Source organism: Pseudopodoces humilis, chromosome 12, assembly GCF_049639895.1.
Source record: "Pseudopodoces humilis isolate 2021_Gansu_Grassland_sample_001 chromosome 12, ASM4963989v1, whole genome shotgun sequence".
Taxonomy (NCBI): domain Eukaryota; kingdom Metazoa; phylum Chordata; class Aves; order Passeriformes; family Paridae; genus Pseudopodoces; species Pseudopodoces humilis.
The window spans coordinates 8,740,963-8,761,912 of record NC_142211.1 but is presented as its reverse complement, the minus strand read 5'-3'; the positions used below and the strand labels follow the sequence as shown (position 1 = coordinate 8,761,912).

Here is a 20,950-nt window from a genome sequence, read left to right as displayed (position 1 = left end):
AGCTAACTTTGATCTGTTACCTTTAACTTCTGCACTGACATGCCCCTTATCACTCCTAGTTCTACTTGAACATCATATTCTCCCTTCTTCATTCCATAGTTTGTTACACCTACCAAGACCTTCATCTGGGGCAGCATCTAGTCTAATAGAACTTCCAGTGGGCAGAAGACTCTCTTACCAGAATAGTACACTGGTAGACAAGCAAAGTTCACTAGAGTAATGATCCACTGTGTACCAGTGTTCCATTGTAAGTACTTTCTGTACAAAATATAAAACAGTTGAGCTCATGTAAGCCACACAAGCCAAGTTAAATTGTTTGGGCAGGCAGTGTGGACAGGGCAGAAGCATGATAGCCAACTGTCTTGGCAGAAGCAATCTTAACTCCCTTTGATTGTTTAATCTGTGTTATAGCCTAGTTTAAGCATCATTGTTTACACAATACTCTCATTTGGAGCTTTTAAATACTATCTTATTCTATGTCTATTACTGTAAAAGTTTATGCATCACTGTTATGAATGAGAGGGGAAAGCTTAGACAAGTGCCTTTCCAGGTTTCTGGTAGTAAACAGCAGTTTAATTGAGGCAGCCAGCACCCCAAAACCCACTCTTGATCGCAAGTTCTTAATAATGACTGATCAGGCCTATTACAACATGAATTATTTATTGAACAGGCTAAGGAAAACAGACACAAGACTTTAAACAGATTACTTACTACACAGGATAACACAAAGAACTACTAGTAGATAAAATACAGTGCATGATAATAAAGGTACCTATGCTACAGCTAGTGAAGAAATAGTATAGATTAGGAGCCAATGTCACTTACCAACGAATGATGGTGGTGTGCAAAGAATCTCCTAATTTCTCTCAGTCCCAGGGAAGTATCTCAGTGTGAATGTCTCCACATTGAGAACTCTCTACACACTCAGAGAATGTATAAGATTTCTGATTTGATGAAAATCATAGTGGTCTTGTATAGTTGTAAAAAGTGCTTGTCTGTCTGTCATTTATTTGTGGCTTATCCTTTCCTACCATTCAATGAAGGATGTTTATTGCTGACTAAGGGTGTTTTCAGCCGAGATAATTCATCACAAGACGAACCATTCTGGCCTAGCTTAGCCATGGGGGAAGTAGAGAAGTCTTTTGCTGTGTCAGGGGGTGAAAGGTCCTGTCACAATCACATTCAAAATCTAGGGTCTAAGAACAAAAGCAAATTGTATTTTCTAAGTCAATCAAGCTACAGAAAAATGGGAAGAAATAGTGTGTGGCTTGTTTTCAAATGTTATTGTTTAGCATAACACTTCATGCAAGTAATGCAAAAAAGTCTATATACTCAGGACTGTTTACATCTGAATAAATACAGCAAATTAGCAAATACAGTATTTAAAATTATATACATAAAAGTGTTTTACCAGGTATTCAGTTTGTATCAAGTCTTAAAAGCTGAAAGCTTCCAGGGAAATACCAAAGAGTATGAAATAAAAGAAAAAAAACATTAAAATGGAGACATTTAAGGAAATCTCCTCAGAAATAATAATAAAAAAAAAAATCACATTAATGGTCAACTAAACTAAAACTAAAGCTGTTAGGCAGCCATACCAGCATCTTCAATCAAAAGGCCATAAACATCTACGCTTCACATATTATTTGATTTTTTTATTTTATACTACGAAGTGAAAGCAACACATTTCCTTTTAGTAATGTATACACAAATAGCCTCACTCGGAATACTGTTAATGCACATAAAGTATTCATTTTACAAATCATTTTGCAATCCAAATAAATATACAATAGCTTGGAAAACAATATTTTAGAAAATAAATGCCAATGTAAAAAGACCACTTAAAACATGAAATGATAAAAGGTTTCTGTATAGCTCTGTATTTACAGTTTTCTTACTGCATCATCAATATCAGAAATCTGTTCCTTCAGCTGGTTCCACTGTTCTGGATTTAAAGAAATACCTGAAATGCATTAAAAAGAAATACTTAGGACAAAAAAATTTGTAGTATAGAATCTTGCATAATTACTGTCAAGGCTGGTTTCATACAGTGTATGTCATGACAATTAATGCTTAACCTACCTCAAGTGTAACAACCACCTCAGTTACAAAGAAATTACTCATTTGGAACACTTCAGGTAAACTTTAGCTTATCTCCTTACAAAGAAAATGAGTGCAGTATAACAAATTCATTCAGAAGTGTTAGGCTAAACACAGAAATACAGTGATGGCCTTGACAGATGGTAGTACAAAAGAAACGAGGAAATCAACTGTATTCCTGTTGGCTTCTAAAAGCCATACCTCTGTGGACTGAACTTCTATACACTTTTAAAGTACCATAATTCTGGGGTTTTTTTCCCCTCATGTTTCTTAAAGCACTGTGAATAACAAACTATAAGTAACATTTTGGAGAGATTATTACCACTCCCTAGCACTCAAAAACCATTATGGAACTCCAATTGTAATAAAAGCAAGAAGTGAAGCTAATTAATAGGAAAATGTATGGCTATGTATATAACTCCCATACTAAATATGTTTGTATTTGATGCCTTGTTTTCCATAAATTATGGGGGAACCATTTAGGAAAACAGACTCAGGCCAATGAAACCACTTTGTTTTTGCTATTGTTTACAGTCTACAGATAAAACTAATTATATGTTAAAATGTAAATCATTAATAAGTAAAAATATTACTCTAAAAATACTATGTAGTAACAAAGTATAGAAATCTGATACACAAAGATCTCCAGCAAACTGCAGACAATGTTTTAATACAAAATACTATGAAGCAAAACAATACCTTTTCTGCCAGGCTTCATTTCACCTTCTTGATCCATCCAATATTCTCTAATATCAATTAAGACTTTTCCTTTAAAGTCACGAACACTAACATACCTCATTTTGCCAATCTGTCAAAACACGTATAAGGATATTTTTTAGATATTTTACATATTACAGCATTTACTTTTCCCAGCAGTATCAGACATGTACATGCGACATTGCACACTGCAGCTTATTTTAGACACCGGTAAAACAACTAGATCAAGAGCTTAATCCAGAGCAATCTGTAGGCAAATAAGTAATGTCAATATAAATAGATGAACTTAAAACCAGTTGAGCATTAAGGATTCAATGCTCAATGCAAGAGTAGCTCTCTCCTAGAACAAGAAAATAACTGTCATCTTCTTAACAAGCTTACATCTTATAAAAACTCACTAATTTACTATTTTCTGAAATAAAGTTTTGTCTCTATTATAACCATCTTTGTTAGTAACAGTTGTAAACAAACAGGGAAGAAGGAGCTCTACCCCCAAATCTAAGTTTTAGTCTATTCCATATGTACAGAAATCAAATTAGATATTCACATGAGATGGGCCCAATTTCTAACTTGTTTCCCCCCCCCCTTTTTTTTTTCTTTTTTAAAACACAGTAAATACAGATGGAAACCAAAGTAAGCCACCAACTGCCCCGTGCCTGCTTCTGTCAGCTCATTGGGACACTTTATTGGAACTGTTTTTAAAAGACTGTACCAAATGTTCCCAAAAAAACCTATCCAAATACTTTACGTTTATCAACACAGCAATGGTATCAAATTACTTTGAAATATCAGATTTTCACACAGTGGCTTAACTGAATTATGAGGGCTTTTTTTAAAATTCTCCAAAGAAAGGGCAAAGGGAAAAGAGACAAAAGGCACACTACAGATTACATTATTTAGGCTTTATCAAATTTGAAAAAAAATTATTGAAAAAAATTATTTGTTCACATAAATACAAAATATAATGTGAATTTGAGAATCAGAAATTTGATAATAATAAAAGCAGAGTTAAACAATTCATGTAAAAAATTCTTAGTATTTTGTATGTACCTTCCAGACACACTTTGTGAAGAAAGAACACAAAGTAAATAATTTTTAAAAGAGAATATGCCTTCCTGATAAAACATTAGTTTTAGTTTTCACCTTCCTTAATTTATACATCTTGCACTTTGACATAATTTAACAGGGGACAAAACACATCTTACTAGCATTAAGTCTAACCAGAAAGCATGAACAACTCTCCAATCAACTAAAACCATCCACAGATGTTTAAATCTGAAGTACTAAGGCCCGAACAACAGGCCCTGAGCTAAAGTTGAACTCTAGATGAACCTTCCAACCAAATGTTATATGTATCCACTCATTAATGAAGTATTATTAGCATATGATATATGTATCCATTCTTTGGCAAAACATGTATTTACCTTTCTGTATTTAGAAACCGGACAAGGCCATATCTGGCCTTGTTTGGGGGTGTAGGATCAAAGACAACTCCCTTGGTTCCTCCTTGAGCCCTGGCTAGGCTTTGGGAGAAACCCAACAGGAGAATAAAATCAGATGTTCCCACATTAGAAGTAATGGTAGCTTTTTTTACTATAAAAGCTGGGCTACTCTCACAGCAAAGTCAGAAGCCTCTTTGCCTGCAAGCTGGATGCACCACAGAATTTCCCAGTTACTGGGAGTGGTTCTCCAGTCCTTCACTGTGACAGTTTCCCCCAGCTGATGATTGTGGATCTGGATGAAGGGGTAAAGTATTAAGGTAACTGGTGATGTATGTTAATCAATATAGGCAATCTTCTGTAGTAATGATTAGGTGCATTGCTTAGCTTATCCTTTTGTAATTCTTTGCAGTTTTGCATTATAGTAAATTACACTATTCTTTAAGTTGGTGTCCGTGTCTGGTGCTGACCCTACCCACCAGCAAAACAAAGTCATAAAAGTTATTTCACAAAATATACATAAACAAATAGGCTTTGTGCTTGCTTAAACTAATTTTTCTTCTTATGTAGATCATGCTATTTTAACGCTAAAATTTATTTTTAAACAATTAGGACCTCTTTAAATAGCATAAGCCTGAAGCAGTTGTTTTCCTACTTCAAAGCATCCTTTAAAATAAAAAAGTTTATAAGATAGTATTTTGCAATTGATTTATTAAATACTTTCACAGCACTACAAATCTAACATTCAAAAATAAGGTATTATGTCACAATAGCCAAGTTCTTTCAGATGAAACTTGGTAACATGTCCAAGTCCATCAGCATTGCTGGAAAAGGATATCCTAAATAGCCTACATGAACAACATTTATTGGTTTTCCCTATAATGCTTCAGTGACTTTTAAGGTCACCTATAAACCAGCTTCAAGTGGTAGTACTCCTCAACACCTTTTTTTCCCCAGATCTATCAAAGACTATTAGTCCATTGCCAAGTAACTCCAGATTTACTTAAAGAAAAATTCTGATACGATATAGCAGACTATAGCTGCAAATACAGCAAAATGGTGTAGAATTTGACTATTAAAGATAAGGCTACATGTCTTAATTCAACTACAGTAAGGTGAGAGGCAATAATACAAAGTATACAACATTTATTCAGTCAGTAAGTCTACCTTAAATGTAAACAGTTACATATGAAAATGCTAAAATTGTTAGATTTTACACCACTGTCTAGATTTCAGCTGAATGCTCACATTAAATTTCAAATGTTTAGGTAAACTCAATGCAAAATTGTTGCCACTGCTGAAAAGCTTTATCTAGGCTTTCAAAGTACTGTTTAAAAAATTCAGACCTAGATTTTGGCTAAGCAAAGTGATGCTTCCTGAATTTCAGTGACCTGCAATTCTGGCATTGAGTAATTTCTGACAAATTCTTTTTCCATGCAGCAGCTGATAGACCTAGAACAATTTCACTCCTCTAAGATACCTTTGTATCTCTGTAACAACACATTAATCTTCCAAGGGCTGCATTAATTAATAGCAGGGTAGCTGCTGTTCAACCATCATAAACAAAATCATATGCTTCCATGCTGGTTTTGGCTGGGGTAGAGTTCATTTTCTTCTCAGAAAGTTTGGCTTGCCCAGAGCTGAGGCCTTTTCTGGTCCTCATACAGCCACAATGTCAAGGAGGCTGGTGGTGCATGGGGGGTTGGGAGATGACACACCCAGGACAGGTTACCCCAACTGATCAAAGGGATATTCCAGATCATATGACATCGTGCTCAGTATATAAAGTGGGGGGAAAGAGGAGGAACAGGGGGACATTTGGAGTGATGCCATTTGTCTTCCCAAGTCACTGCTGCATGTGATGGGGGCCTTGCTCCCGTGGAGATGGCTGAACACCTGCCTGCCCATGGGAAACAGTGAATTAATTCTTTGTTTGGCTGCGCAGTGCTTGGTTGCTGGCTGGGGTTAAAACACATCAGCTTTCTATTAAATATTACAGCTCCTTAGACATATTATTCTATTAAATTAAACACAAGATATTAAAAGCATTATTTCCAGGTTTCCATTTCTTACAGTAAAATGCACTGAACTGTGTCTAGGTTTGTTTCAGCAACCATCTTCACCATTTTTCTTCCTATTTCCCTTGATTAAACTGTATATATATTGTTGAAGAAAAAACAGAAAAAAAATTTCCTTCTTTCTTACCATATATGTATAGCATTAGAAGCACAATAAGCTAATATAAACTTCTAGAATAGAGTCCTGCAAACAGCAGAGATCTGTAATACTGCAAATTGGTTTAGCAAATTAATTCTGAAATGTAGGCGGTCATCGATGCATTTCACACTGTCCTGGTTCCAGCCAGGATAGAGTTAATTTTTGAAGTAGCCATGAGGTGCCATGGCTAAGAGGGAGATTATTCCATACCACTTCTCATCATTGCTAGAAGCAGGGGAAAGAGACTGTCACTTCCAAGGACAGGAGGTTCCTTCCAGTCAAGAAAACATGACAGGGGAGCTGTCTGGTATTGTTTCTTGCTGGGGGCTTTCCATGCAAATAATTTCTTTTGTACACTTTTGTTATTAACATCATTGTTATTGTTCATTTTCTTATCTCATTGCAGTTTTCAGTAAATTGTTCTTATGTCAACCCGTGATCTTTGCCTTTTGTGCCTCCAACTGGATGGGGGGGGGGAAAAGAGGGAGTGCCACATGGGTGGGTGTTTTTTTTTTTTGTGCAAGGACTAAATTGGAGAATACTATTGCTAAACAATGACACACAACCAATCACATTCCAGAGCATCACAAACATATATTACCTACTTATCTACTTTCAGGAGCCTATAATAGGTAAACATTACACCAGGAAACTAAAGAACTTATTTCTCACAAGTAAAAAAAGCAAATTTGACCCAAACTTAAATAAAGCAAGGGGGGGGGGGTGGGGGAAGCCACACATGCAACAGGCAAACTACTTTTCAAGTAACAATTTCTGTGAAATGTCCAATCATGTAATGTGGTTCCACTCTGTATAATTAATATTAATACTCCAACCCATCAGCATTAACAAACCTAATCCAAATCAGGCATAGGTAGATGACAGGATTTGTCAAACTAACCAAGGTACATGATGAACAACTCACATTGGCTTGAAGCCACAGACAGGAATCTAATGTAGCATGAATAATGGTTGTCCTTAGGGTCTCCAGTAATACATCACAAATGGGAGTAAGGTAAATTTCCACAGCCCAACTGCACTCAAATCCTTTAACAAATTCCAAAGTATACTAGGCTACCTATAAAATCCAAAAAGACCATGATGTAAATAAATAAAACATATTTGGTCTCTTATACTTAATTCCCTTCTTCTTACAATTATTTTATTCTTCATGCTTAGTTTCAAGAATACCATTATACAAACATTAGTTTCAAACAAAAATAATTAAGTGTAGATCTTTATGAAAATGCTCAATCTTCTAAATACAGCAGTCACAATGAGTTCAATATTAAAGGAAGCTGTATACTTTAAGAACACAGCCCAAAGGTGTAGAACAGCAAACCACTAAGTTTCACGTCAGTTGCTATAATTGCCACCCACAATATGGATGCCACAGAATTTCTGATTATCATATGAATGCTTTACAGACTCATTTCCATCAACTGAAGACACACTTGTAAGTTATGCTGCAAAATCACTTGCACACAGATAATTTTTATTACCATGGAGAAGCAGAAAGGAGAGATTCTAGTATTATTAATGATCCTACAACAAACAAAATAATACCTACAAAATTAACATGCAACTAGATCTTCTAGCATGCTCTCTTGGGTAGAGAGGAGAGAGGGGGAGCATCCTCAGACCTACAGTGCTATTTCTACACAGAAACAGGTGCATCTTAGTTAACACATAAGCCGATGTTGCATGAAAAAAGAATGCACATAACAAACAATCTAAAAAAATTTTTTGTTGTTGAGTAACTAAAGGCAGGCAGAAACTTAGGAACACTGATGGTTTAGGTCAGGGTGATACTGAAATTTTTTTCTGCTTTGTAGTCAACACTGGAAGAATCCTGCGCTTAAGAGTAATATGTATCCTGTACTATCTGTTTTTAGTAACTTATTACCTTGGGTTAAAAAAGGTTGAAAGAAATCAGATCACACAAATACTTTTGCTTTTATTTGAAAGTTTTTTTGCTTTGGTTGGTTTGGTTATGGTGGTTTGTTATGTTGCTTTGTTTTTTGTTTTTTCTCTTTTTTTTTTTATTGGGAGGGCATTAAAATTAATTTTTCCCCAAGGCTGAAACTTCTGAACCTATTACAAAAAAATCCCAAACATATGGCTTTATGCAAGCCATAGAGCAAGGTTTATTACCTCAGATCTTCTTTTATAGACCGATACATGAAAGTACAGAAAGGTAAAACCCTTATTGGTCAGTGAACTAACACATTACCATCAGTGGTGTACACCACCCCTTGACCTTCTCTTGCAAGAAAACAAGAAACTGACAAACAGCACCTGCAAAGCTGTCTTCTATCTCTAAGGATTGTTTTAATTCCTCCTTATGATTTCCCAGGCCGCTTTCTCAGGCAAGTTTGAGGAAATTATACGGCCTGCTTTTCCACAGGCACTGTGCTCCCTCCTGCTTGTTGCTCGCATTTAGCATCCATAATGCAGTTCTCCTCATTAGATGCAGAAGATAATATCTCATTTTTCCTACATAGATCAAAGCATGCCCCAGCAGAACTAAAAGTATATTCTTTCTTCAATGGACAAGTCCAAGCAGTTATGCTCAGGGTCTTAAATTGAAGCTCTCCCTCCAACTATATATACAGAGGAAAGTGAAAATTGACACAGGCCTTCACTAGTTTCCCCCCATATATTACTTTGTACAGCTACAACCCAAAACCATTTATTTTACCTTACTCAATGTTGGAACCATCTTATTAGGCACCTCTCCCATAACTTTTCACAAATTTAAGAATCAAAGTCTCTACAAATTTAAGTCCCTTTCTCATCCCCTGCCCCTTTCAAGCCAGCTAGTCAGATATTTAATAAGTCTTGATCCACATCCCTAAAAAAAAGGAATTCTGAGCTATGCATATTCTTGCATAGCTTTCAGCATACATTGCTTCATCAGCTAACCCCAGGATACACAATACCCTGAACTCACAAATGTTTCTGGCTACTGAAAAAACGTACATTCATCCTATTTTGACAATGTCAAAAATTGCAATATTTTTGGATTTTCTGTGAGAAAAACCTGCATTATATAAAGGAACAAGCAAAACTTACTCCAAGACACTGTCTTAGAAGACAGTAGCCAAGCTCCCTTGACCTAGCTAAATAGGAATTAAGAGTCCATATTTTGGGTTTCCAAGACTGTACTGATCTAATATTTACAGGCAAAATGACTACCCAGAGAATTACCACATGAGAGGTAGAATTACCACAACTCTGATTCTTTTACTCTACTGAAACCTAACAGTGCTTTTTCTCAGCATCTCATCTGTATGCTAGCATTGTAATCCCCTTCAGCCAAGATTTCAGAAGACCAAGCACTATGCTATCATGATATTCACATAGCCTCATAAAATTTCTACAGATTATTACATAAATGGTTACCTTAACCAGGCTCTAAGAGAGTCATCAATTTTACCTGAAACATATTCTCATCTCTGTTACTGCTTTGCTTAGAAGAAGCTGCACCTTTTGAACTTTCACCAGTCTTTTGTTTCTTAACGGGCTTTTCTGGAGCTACTTGCTTTTTCCGCTTTGCCTTGGAGCAAGAATAAAAAAAAAAAACATGAACCACAACTCATAAGTTACAAAAAAAGTTTATGTTAGAGGTCACAAACTACTGTTATGCAATACATATTAACACCTTCCTCCTGTGAAGGCAGGAATCCAATACTGTACATTTAGACTGGAGCAAAAAAAAAATCTTCAAATAAGCCTATTTCTGTTCTCAGTGAAGCTTACCATAATAATTTGGCTTTAAAGAGAAATTAATTAGATCAAAATACATTTAAAAAAGCCTACCTTCTTTGTGCAGTAATACTGTCACTTTTAATTACAATTTTAAAGTCTGACAGAAGTTTCACTTTCCAGAAAGTGCAATGAAAAATGGGTAACAGCTAACAACTCTGGTAAAAAAAAAAAAAAAAAAAAAAAAGTAGATAAAATAATGAAAAAACAAGGATCTGAAAAATCAAATCCAAGAGAATATTTTTTTAATTGAAGTCCAATCTCTGTTCATAGCATGAGAAACTAAACATGTTTTTAAAACATTCAGGTGATATTACCTGCAAATCAGATTACTTTGTTAGCAGATGCTACAGAGCATGCTACATTTCCACTAATGGTTATATAGTAATTATGACCACTGTAAATTAGAATAAAAAGATACCAAAAATTATTCCCACCTGCTAGAATCATATTGCAGATAACCTCTTTTAAAGACAAACAGTTAAAAAAAATATGGGAAATTGTCATAGAAAAAAAACAAAACCAACCACCTTACTGCCCACTGAAGTAGATTGTTAGACTATGTCTTACCAGGAATATATTTCCTGAACAACAACAACAACAAAAAAAAAAAGATCACCTGACCATTTTCTCTTATATTAAGATTTCACAAAATACCTAATTTGCTAGGTGCAACCAAGTCACATTTTCACATTTGAACCAATTCAGTAAATCAGACTCTCTTTGCAAACTGCACTAAAAGACCCAATGTCTGCATTACCACCTGGCATTTCTTAAAAAGATAGATTTACTGTTGTATTCAATTTGTTTGCAATGACTGGCACATCTATACAAATTTATAAAATAAATAACTATTAAAATAAATGAAAACATTACATTTAGGCATTTAAAATGGTTAATGTTAAAATTTTCAACTCAAAAACATTCCGGTTGGCTCTGCTTTTAAGTGAGAAACTAGCAAATAGTATTACAGTAAACATAAGATTCTGAAACATAAAAAAGAACGTGAGCAAGACAAGCAAGTGGCACATGGATGACAAGGCAAGTGGAGGATTTTGTTTTGGACTTGCAAGTAAACCAGATATCAAAATGAAGGGGGGGGGGGGGGGAATGTCCTCAAAATTAGTTCAAACTCTTGCCACTAGAGTCAGCTCATACAGAAGCCTTCAATCACTTGCCACAAATCAGCAAAGAATTCCAGGAAGCTTGTGGCTAGATATACCATACAGAAAAACATGAAGCAAAAGGCATCCTAAGGAAAAAGTGTACTGCAAAGCAAAAAGCATCCACCCAAACCATAACCGTGGGGGGTGGGTTTTGTTGGGGTTTGGTTTGGGAGGGGGTATTCGGGGTTTAAGTGTCAGATAAATCATATGGAATGACATGCATTTTGTGACATAACACTCAACTAATTCCTTAACTGCAGCATGAAATATAACAGTCAATACAGTAGTTATAAACTGCATATAATGTTCACCTTTTTGTCAACTTCACTATCTGAATCACTGGCAGATGAGCTTGAAGACACAAGTTCCTTTGATTTAGGCATTCTACGAAGAGAAAGACAACATGAGAACACTATACAAGGAATACATCCCATTATGGCTAGAAAGCCATCTTCAAACCTGTTTGCAAAGGCTCATCTTATTCAAAACCCTTCTGAAGACTTTCCTGCCTTTTCATATAACCTTTAATTCACATTGCAGATGTAAACACAAACACCTTTCCCTCTTATAGCTCTTCCCCTTTTTGCTGTAACTGCCTTATATGCAGTATTTTAGATTCTGAACTGCTTACAAAAGAACAATTTTTCACCTGTTTCATATTCTCCCAGGTATGGTAGATACTATAATGAAGAAAAAAACCAAAAACAATACAAAACTGGGGTCCAGACAAATTCTCAACATAACATTCATAAATATAAATAAATAAGGCCCCAACACTACATATATTATTACATGAGCATTTTGCCTAGTTGAAATTGAATAACAGCTGCATAGTTGTCACAGACGAAGCTAGTTCCCATCAGTAATACAAAAGTCTGAAAATATCTCAGTTACAGAGAACTACAATACTGCAATTAATATTTCCATTGCCACTTCACCACATCACTAGAATATATTCATTTACTAGACAAGTGGACACAACTTTCCTTGAATGCATGCTGCCAGGTGTACTTCTACATCTCTCTAGTATGCAAACATGATTAGATATAGCAGTTGAACATCCTGCCTGCTACTAAAAACTCTAACAAATAAATAGCTCGTTTGTGATTTCAGAATAAAAAGAAGCATAACAGGGAGAAATTGTATAAAATAAACTAGCTAGGAAAGGCTAATAAAGTATTAAAGAAGCATACCTCAGGAAAGAAAAAGGAATAGCAGTGTTTTTAAACTGGCAATGAAATAAACTATGTACAAAGGAAAAAAATATGGTTCTAAAGTAAATTCTGTCATAATAGTTTGGAGCACAATGATAGAAGCTGTAGCACTGGAAATGAAACGGTATGGGAAGCATACATAAACCACACTACAGGACGGAGGCAGGCAGAGGAGAGCTGGAACGGGACAATGCAAAAATAAGCACAGCAATAACATGAAATAGGGAAGCCAAACAAGAAAAGTCTGATACGCGGAGGGCGGGACACCTGCAGAGGACAACTCCAGAGTCCGCATAAGGAAGGGAGAATAACAATATGGAGGAAGATGGGGGCGGAAACTAAAGGAAAAATAAATGGGGTGGGGTGGATGTCCCCTCGTGAGAAACTAGCAAGCAGAACGTGAGGACACCGAAGCACCGGGGAGAGCAAGGGTAGAATGAGACGGGACAAGCAAAGACAAGGGAAAGTAACATGAGAAAGAAAAGCGAGTACGAACTAGGAACGCCAGATAGGCGGATGCCTGCCGCCATTTTCCTCCCCTCTTCCTCTTTTCTACGGCTCGAGTTGCCCCCCAAGGGAAAGGAGCGAGGGCCCGGCAGGGGGGCGCCGGCAAGAACACCCAGGTCCTCCCAGGGCAGAGTGGCAGCAAGAAAGATGCAGGTTACTGGCGGTGAAGGAAAGACAGCACACACACACACACACAAAAAAAAAAAAAAAAAAAAAAAAAAAAAAAAAAGTCGGGGGTCGTCAGCAGGCAGGGCCTGATCCCGGTGCGGGGTGAACGTGAACGGAGCTGGGTGGTTCCCCACCACCATTTTCTCCCTCACTCAAATCCTCTTTGCCCCCCCAATATGGCAGCGGCTCCTACTCCCGCTCCAGACCCGCTCCACGGCAAGGCATTCCTCCCACAGAGCATAGCGGGCACTCGAGGAAAAGGGAAAGCCTCACCCATACGGTGCATACCCAGCGCACCTCTCCCACACCAGGCTAGGAGATGCCGCGCGCCCTACAGTTAGGGGTGCAGGAAAGAGAACACGGCAACAGCCCTAACTAAACACACAAAAGAACCCAAATGCTCACGTCTCACTTCGCATACAGCTCCTCTACACCACGACAGAAAAAGAGATTCATCGCAGAATCCCCGCCCTAGTCGTGCAACACGTGGGAGAGAGGAGGGGGAGGTGTTTAAAGGGGACGCCTACCTTTCTAACTTGTTCCTACCTCCCCCTCCCCGGCTAGGACAGCCGCAAAAAACCCAAAGTGGCTTCCACGGGGCTAGTCAGCTGCATCATTCTAATCGAAGGGGCTCTATGGGACCGATGGCAGGGCCCTACCTGGAGCCAGGCCCCGTCGGGACTGCAGACCCGCTGAGGGAAGGCCTGCACTCCACTTGGGGGCTGTGAGAGGGGACCGAGAGGAGGGCCCTTAATATCTAAAAGGAACCCTTAAAAATAAATCTGTAAATAGTTGTTTTCTTTTGCGCGCTGCAGCGCTTCCTCGATCTTATTTAGAACCTCCCCGCCTGCAGTCGTGCGCGACGGAAGGAGAGGAAACACTCTGAAGGGGTGTAGCTGCGTTCACTTTGCATACTGAAATCGCAGCACGTAGAGGCGCTGTTGAGAAAAGTGCCGGTTCCCCTTTCTGTCATCGTGTGGCTTGGGTTTTTTCTTGCTGACGGGCTTTGCGTTTGAGGAACGGGTGAGCCTTATGGCTCCTAGCTTGGCAGTCACCTTGGGTCAAGTGCATGTCTGAATTGCAGGGGATGAACCATTAAGAAATACATGTCAGCTTCTGTTCTAAACAGTTACTTTTTAAAATCCTTCGAAGCAAAAACCCTTGAAAATATAATCTGACAGTCTTGCTGCCAGGAAAAATCCACAAACGCCAGAGGTTTATGTCCAAAAAGGAGACAAAGAAGTCTTGCAACTTTATTTGAATAAAGGAGAGAGTCCACTGGGGTACACGCCCGTGGAGTTTTCTCTCTCAAGGTTTCTGAGGGTGCAGCCTCCCTTTTTTCCTAAACTCCCAGCCACATGTTGCCCTCTTCCTTTCCCCATTGACTGAGGTACTGGGAAGGTACAGCCTACTCAAACTGCCTACCACATATTCCCCTTTGAACCTGTCATTTCCCCTCAAAGTCCAGAAGTTCAGGCTTGTGCAGACCCTTATCTATTTCAGGAGGCAAACTGTCTGGACCAGGTAACAAACCTGCTGCCCATGAAAGAAATTGGCTAGGAGACAGGCTCCTTTTTTATGCCTTTATTAGGATTCAGCTCTTGGGGTGGGGTCCCGATGAAACAGAGAAATTAAGAATTAGAGATGCTTAACTAAAAGAAGTGTTTGACAAAAACCATACCCTGACAAAATCAGGAAAAGGGTCAGACTGCAAGATAAGATAAAGAGCTGGAATGCACAAACAAGATGCAAAGGCACCACAGGATAAAGGAGATTCCTCGGACCCTAAGCCGGAAAGAACGAATTTAAAGTCCCAAAAGGTGGCCAAAAGACTGAAAGGGGCATGGAGCTAATTGTAATATGAAGTAAAGACAGGCAGAGTTAAGGAAATGAATATGTATTAGGCGTATTGCGTAAACCTAGTCTGTAAAAGTTAAAAAGGGAAAACCAAATGAAAAAGGTGTGCATGCTTTTTGGAGGAGATATCCCCACGCAACTCAGCGCTGAATAAATTCATACCTGCTCTTATAACTACTCTGCGAGTTATAGGGTTCCTTTTATTCCGCATATCACCGAGGGGTCGCTTGCACCACGGCTGCTCCCACACTGGCAGCTCCAAGGAGGAGGCACAATTCAGCTTTGCAGCACACACTGCAGAGCTGGGGCTTCTGTCCTCATGCGAGTAGCCAGGAGGCCTGTTGTTCTGGCTCATTGTCTAGGGTGGTCAGTCCTTTCCAGTCCTCTTTAGGTCATGGTGATGCAGGAAGATGGTTTCTAAGCAGGCTTAGGTGATACAGGAAGATGATCTTCCATCACAGCTTGCTAGAATATGTTTCTTTGTCCTTTTATTCATTTGTTAGCTTGTTGTTTTGGTGTCTTGCATGCCTTAGTTTGCATATTATTCGGTTGCACAGCTCCCTGGGAGTTGCTTTGTTCTAGTGTGGCACAGCTCCCATGGGAGTTGCTTTGTTACATAGTAACAGGGAAGTAAGGGAAAGGGATAGAGGAATGTCCCATAAGAACTCTTAAAACACTTCAAAAACTGGTAAGTAATTAACATTACTAATAACCATCGGAGTAAACAAGGGGTAAAACAACAAGGTTTACAAATGGGATAAGAACATTAACTGTACATAATTAAACACAGTATTTTAACTGGGGTGGATTTCTTGAGAGATTTTATTCATGACAATTCCCCCCTCTATTTATTTGATCAGGTTTTTCAAACCTTCATCAATTGATGGTTTGTAGTTCTTGGGGGCATAATTCTCTTAGCTTCTGGTATTGGTCATACATTTCTTGGGCTGTTTTATGGTCGGATTCTTGGGTTTCTAATTTCATTATTTTAGTTTGTTTCTGGCCAGCTATTTCTGGGATTTGGAGACTGGCTTGCACGGTCGATGTTACGGTCCGAATTACACAGGGAAGGAGACATGGTAAAAATAGAAGACTTAAAAAGGCACTAGCTGCAATGAAGGCTACTTTTTTCCACCACTCCTTTTTGAAAGACTAAAAATCATACCACCAATTGGAATTTATTAAGGGGGTCCACTCTTGGGTGCCTACATATGAGATTTTTCTTATTTCTCTAGAGATGTTTCTGATGACTTCACTCTTATCATCGATCTCCAGGCAGCACTCTGATGAGTTAAACTTCCCACAAATTCCTCCTTCATTAGCCAATAGGTAGTCTACAGCTAATCGAATTTGGTATACTATTGCTCTAGTTTGAGCCAATTGCTTGCTGATGTGATGTTGGGCTAGAGCTGTTTTGTTGGACACAATTTCCAGTACTGCCTGGAGTTGGATAATTCTGTTTAACATGTAGATAGGAGAGCGATACCCCCAGGATCCATCCTGGGCCCAAGTGGCTGGCCCATAGGTCTTAATTATTTCCTTGTGAGTCCATATTTTACCTTTCCATCCCTGGGAACTCCCCGTATCTATTATATTTCTTTTCTTTCGGCTTCCCTTTCTTAGATCATCATAAAGTGGGATCCCTAAGTTTGATCCAGATTCCTTTGGTAGGAGAAAGAAAGAAGGCTTAATGATTCCTACTGTACAACTCCCCTCCCAGTCCCCTGGGAGGTGGGTATAAGCCATATTCCCACAAATCCAGAACAGATGTTCTGGAGCTGTCCAAAATGCATCTTTTAGTTCCATTGGGTATTCCCAATATTTGGATATTTCCCTAATTGCCCAAAAGGGATTTACCCCCTTTCCAGCACATTCATATAGTTGGTATCCTTCATGGAAAATGCACCCCTTTTCCTTTTTGCCAATTGACCAGTACTTGTTTGGTTCTCGAGGGACCCATTTTATACCTGAATCTTTTATCATTAAGTACCTCTTGCAAGCCATTTTTCCCATATGGGTTGCATATCCTTTTCCAGTCCTTTTTACACACTCTTCTCCAATTATCTTTGCCTTTAAGCCGCACTGTTCTCTTCTTCTCAGTCCCTTGGTTTGGAATTTTGGTTTTGTTACTTTCCATCTTAGAATATCTAGTGGTCCTAAACCAATCCCTTCCCAGGGCCAGACCTCAGACATCTGCGTGTTTCCGCACACCCAGCAATTGGTTAAATTCAACTCTACTTATTTCTTCAATCAGGTCTATAAATAAATTCTTTCCCAAAGGTTTATCCACCTCTTTTTTCTTTACCATTAACTGTTTCTCTTTAATTATGTCTCTTTTTCCTTCATTTTCAAAGCAAAGCCAAGTTTCTCCAACCAGACATTCCCCGAGCAGGTGTTGCCTAAATGTGGCTGTGTTCTTTGTGATCCAATAGGTTTTCCCCATCTTCCCGGCATGTGTCCAACTGGGAATGGTCAAAGCAAGTGGGATTTATATTTGTATGGACTCTCATTAAGGATCCCAGATTCTCCCCATCATAAAGGGGTTGATAGCATTTTGTGCAGGGATTTTCCTTCCCTCTCACATAGATGAGAAGCAAGCTTAACACCAATTTTACCAAGAGTCCGGTATGAGCTGGTTTTCCTGCAGCAAGCTTCATGGCTCACTCACGTCCTTAGCCTCACCCGGTCTTGCCTCTTGGACAAGGTGTTTTTGTGGGGATGGTAGAGTCCTTTCTTATTATTCCCACTTTTAGTAATTTTTGTAAGCTGTCAAGAAATGCTTAGTAATTTTGGTAAGCCATCAAGAAATGCTTGGTGGGAGAAGCTAACTTTTATAATAGTATATAAACTTACAATAGCAACAATTAGCAACAGTAACAACAATTGTAGTACTCTATTAACAGCAACTTTAACTTCAGTTACCACAGTCTCTTAGTCTCTTGCTGATATGTTTGAGTCTGTAAGTTCTTCAGTTCACCTTGGGATGTTTTTTGAGAGTTACTTTAAGGTTGGTTGGATCTCTGGTGGCAATCCACTGAGAGGGAACCTTTGGTGATTCATCTGAGCTCAGTCCGTCATCAGGTGGGGATACTGGTCCTTTTACTCGGGTAATATGGGTCCAGCCTTCTTCTTGAGTTTTCACAGCGGTGTGGGATGTCAGCAGTACCTGGAATGGACTGTCAGATTTTGGGGTTAGTGGGGTGGTGTTCCAAGATTTTATTAAAACCCAGTCTCTGGGATTAATTTGATGAACATCCACATCAAAGGGAGAAGTTTGGGGAAGATACCCTCTTTTCCTTAGACTTTCTAAGGTTTTGTTGATAGTTTTTAGATATGTGTGGGTTAAGGCCTCTCCTTCTAGATAGTCTCTTGTGCTGTATGGGATGAGTAGGAAGGGTAGCCCAAACATCATTTCATAGGGAGACACCCCTATGTCTGCTCGTGGTCTCGTGCGAATTCTCAGAAGGGCGAGCGGTAAGCACTTGAGCCAGCTTAGGTGGGTTTCTATGATTAATTTAGTTATTATGTTTTTTAAGGTTTTGTTCATCTGCTCTACCCTTCCGGAAACTCTGGGGGTGCCAAGGGGTATGAAGCCTCCATTTTACTCCCAAAGCCTCAATGATGCGATGTAGAGTTTGGGCAATAAAATGGGGGCCTCTGTCGGAGTCGATGTTATTGACTAGACCATACCTGGGGATTATTTGTTCTATTAATATTTTTGCTACCACTTTGGCAGTTTCTCATTTGGTGGGGAAAGCTTCAACCCAGTGAGTCAGATGGTCTACTATCACCAGCAGGTATTTATAGCCCTGCACTGCAGGCATTTCAGTGAAGTCAATCTGTATATTTTGAAATGGTCTCAGAGCCAATTCTCTTCCCCCAGGTATAGTCTTTCTCATGACCTTTTGATTTACCTTTCGGCAAATTACACATCCCTCAGTGACTGCCTTTGCTAGGTTATACACCGCTATGCATAAATTGTCTCTTAAGAAATGATCACACTGTCCCTGGGTTCCCCAGTGGGTGAGTCCATGGATTTCTGTTAAGATTTTTCAGGCCAAGGCCTTATTTAGGAATTTACACCCATCGGATGTTATCCATTCCCCACATTGTCCCTGATGTAGGCCTAATTCTTTTATTGCCTTTAATTATTTTTCTGTAAAAATTTGCTTTGTTTTTTCCTTTTCCCCGTCTGCTGGTGTTTCATTTAATTTTAAGATTTTGGCTGAATCACCTGGATCTGTGGCTGCTTCTTTTGCCATCTGGTCGGCTAACTGATTTCCTTTCTTTTCCAGGGTATCTCCCTTTTGATGCCCTTTTATATGTACAACAGCTATTTCTAAGGGTTTTGGTAAGGACTCTATTACGGATTTTATCAGTTCTTCATGTACTAAATTTTTTCCTTTTGAATTTAAATACCCACGTTCTTCCCAGATCTTTCCAAATGTATGGACTATACCAAAGGCATATTTAGAATCCATGTAGATTGTCCCTCTCTCCCCTTCTAATAGATCTAATCCTCTTTTTAGGGCATAAACCTCACAGCATTGAGCCGACCAGTTGGTTGGTAACTTTCCCTTTTCTACAGTATTTAGTTGTTCTCCTTCTGTTACCGCCACTACTGCATAACCAGAAGCTCTTTTTCCATTTACCACCCTTGAAGACCCATCAGTGAATAAGGTCTTTCCATAGGGTAAGGGGAGATCTTCAAGATCTTCCTTTATTCTGGTCTGATAATTTATGAGTTCTAAACAACTATGTTCTAATTCATCTAGAGGGTAGCCTGAAAGAAATTGAGCAGGGTTCAGGCATCGAGAGGTAACTATTTCCAAATCTTCAGTGTTCATTAGAATAATTTCATACTTTAATATTCTTGGGTCTGTTAACCATTGTTGGGCTTTCTGGCTAAGTACCGTTTTTAGGTCATGGGGTGTGTACACTTTAATCTTTCCTAGTAAGGTCAGTTTTTTGCTTCTTCTATTAGGATGGCAGTTGCAGCAATTGCCTGGAGGCAAGTGGGCCACCCCCTTGCAACAGGATCTAATAATTTTGAAAGGTATGCTATGGGGTTTTTTTCTCTCCCCATTCCTGAGTTAGTACACCATATGCGGTACCTGTCTCTGTGTTAACAAATAAATGGAACTCTTTCTGGTGATTTGGTAGGCTTAACATTGGTGCTGAAGATAGTTTGCTCTTTAAATCTTTTAGCTGTCCTTCATCTTCAGCTGTCCACTTGACTGGTTCAGGGTCTACTAGTTTTTCATAGAGAAATTTGACACTTTGGGTGTACTGATCTATCCATAATTTACAATAGCCAAATAATCCCAATAGTTTCCTTATGTTCCTCTTAGTTTTTGGAGCAGGTATGGACATCAAGCCAGCAATTCTTTCTGGGCTTAGTTTTTTAAATCCTTCTCCAATAATGTGTCCTAAGTAAGTTACTTCCAATTGTACAAACTGTAATTTGTTCTGAGATGTCTTGGTTCTAGAAGACAGGTGTCTGCTAGGGAGAGCAGGAACCTCCCTTGGAATGAAAGAATGTAGACCCTCTCCCTCCGAATTATTATAATTTTGAAATCAAGGGGCCTTTAGGCAGAGATCTGGGGATAGGAATAACAGTTCTTTACTAGTATAACCAGGCAAACAAACAACAATAACTACAGCATTAACAAGAAAACAGAACCCCGTGACAGCTTTCTTGGCTGAGACGGGATGGAGGAGAGGCTTTGTTTTCACAAACCCCTTGGGCGGGCAGTCCCGGTGCTCCTGCAGGGCTCTGAGGAACAGTCGGCTGGAA

At 38.8% G+C, this 20,950-nt stretch overlaps 1 protein-coding gene across 4 annotated transcripts; it reads right to left on the bottom strand.

Annotated features, from left to right (window-relative positions):
- Nucleotides 1–643: 643 nt before the first annotated feature.
- Nucleotides 644–13,781, bottom strand: LOC148183340 (activated RNA polymerase II transcriptional coactivator p15). 4 transcript variants are annotated; one of them, XM_088061525.1, is made up of 5 exons: nt 13,702–13,781; nt 11,719–11,791; nt 9,913–10,032; nt 2,800–2,908; nt 644–1,963 (listed from the first exon to the last, which is right to left on the bottom strand). In XM_088061525.1, exons 1-5 carry the CDS (start codon nt 13,713–13,715, stop codon nt 1,884–1,886), a joined length of 396 nt encoding a protein of 131 aa, XP_087917651.1. In that variant the 5' UTR covers nt 13,716–13,781; the 3' UTR covers nt 644–1,883. The 4 variants fall into 4 exon arrangements, with proteins under 4 accessions (XP_087917651.1, XP_087917652.1, XP_087917653.1 ...); XM_088061526.1 differs by lacking the exon at nt 13,702–13,781 and adding an exon at nt 13,585–13,694; XM_088061527.1 differs by lacking the exon at nt 13,702–13,781 and adding an exon at nt 13,570–13,676.
- Nucleotides 13,782–20,950: the final 7,169 nt, after the last annotated feature.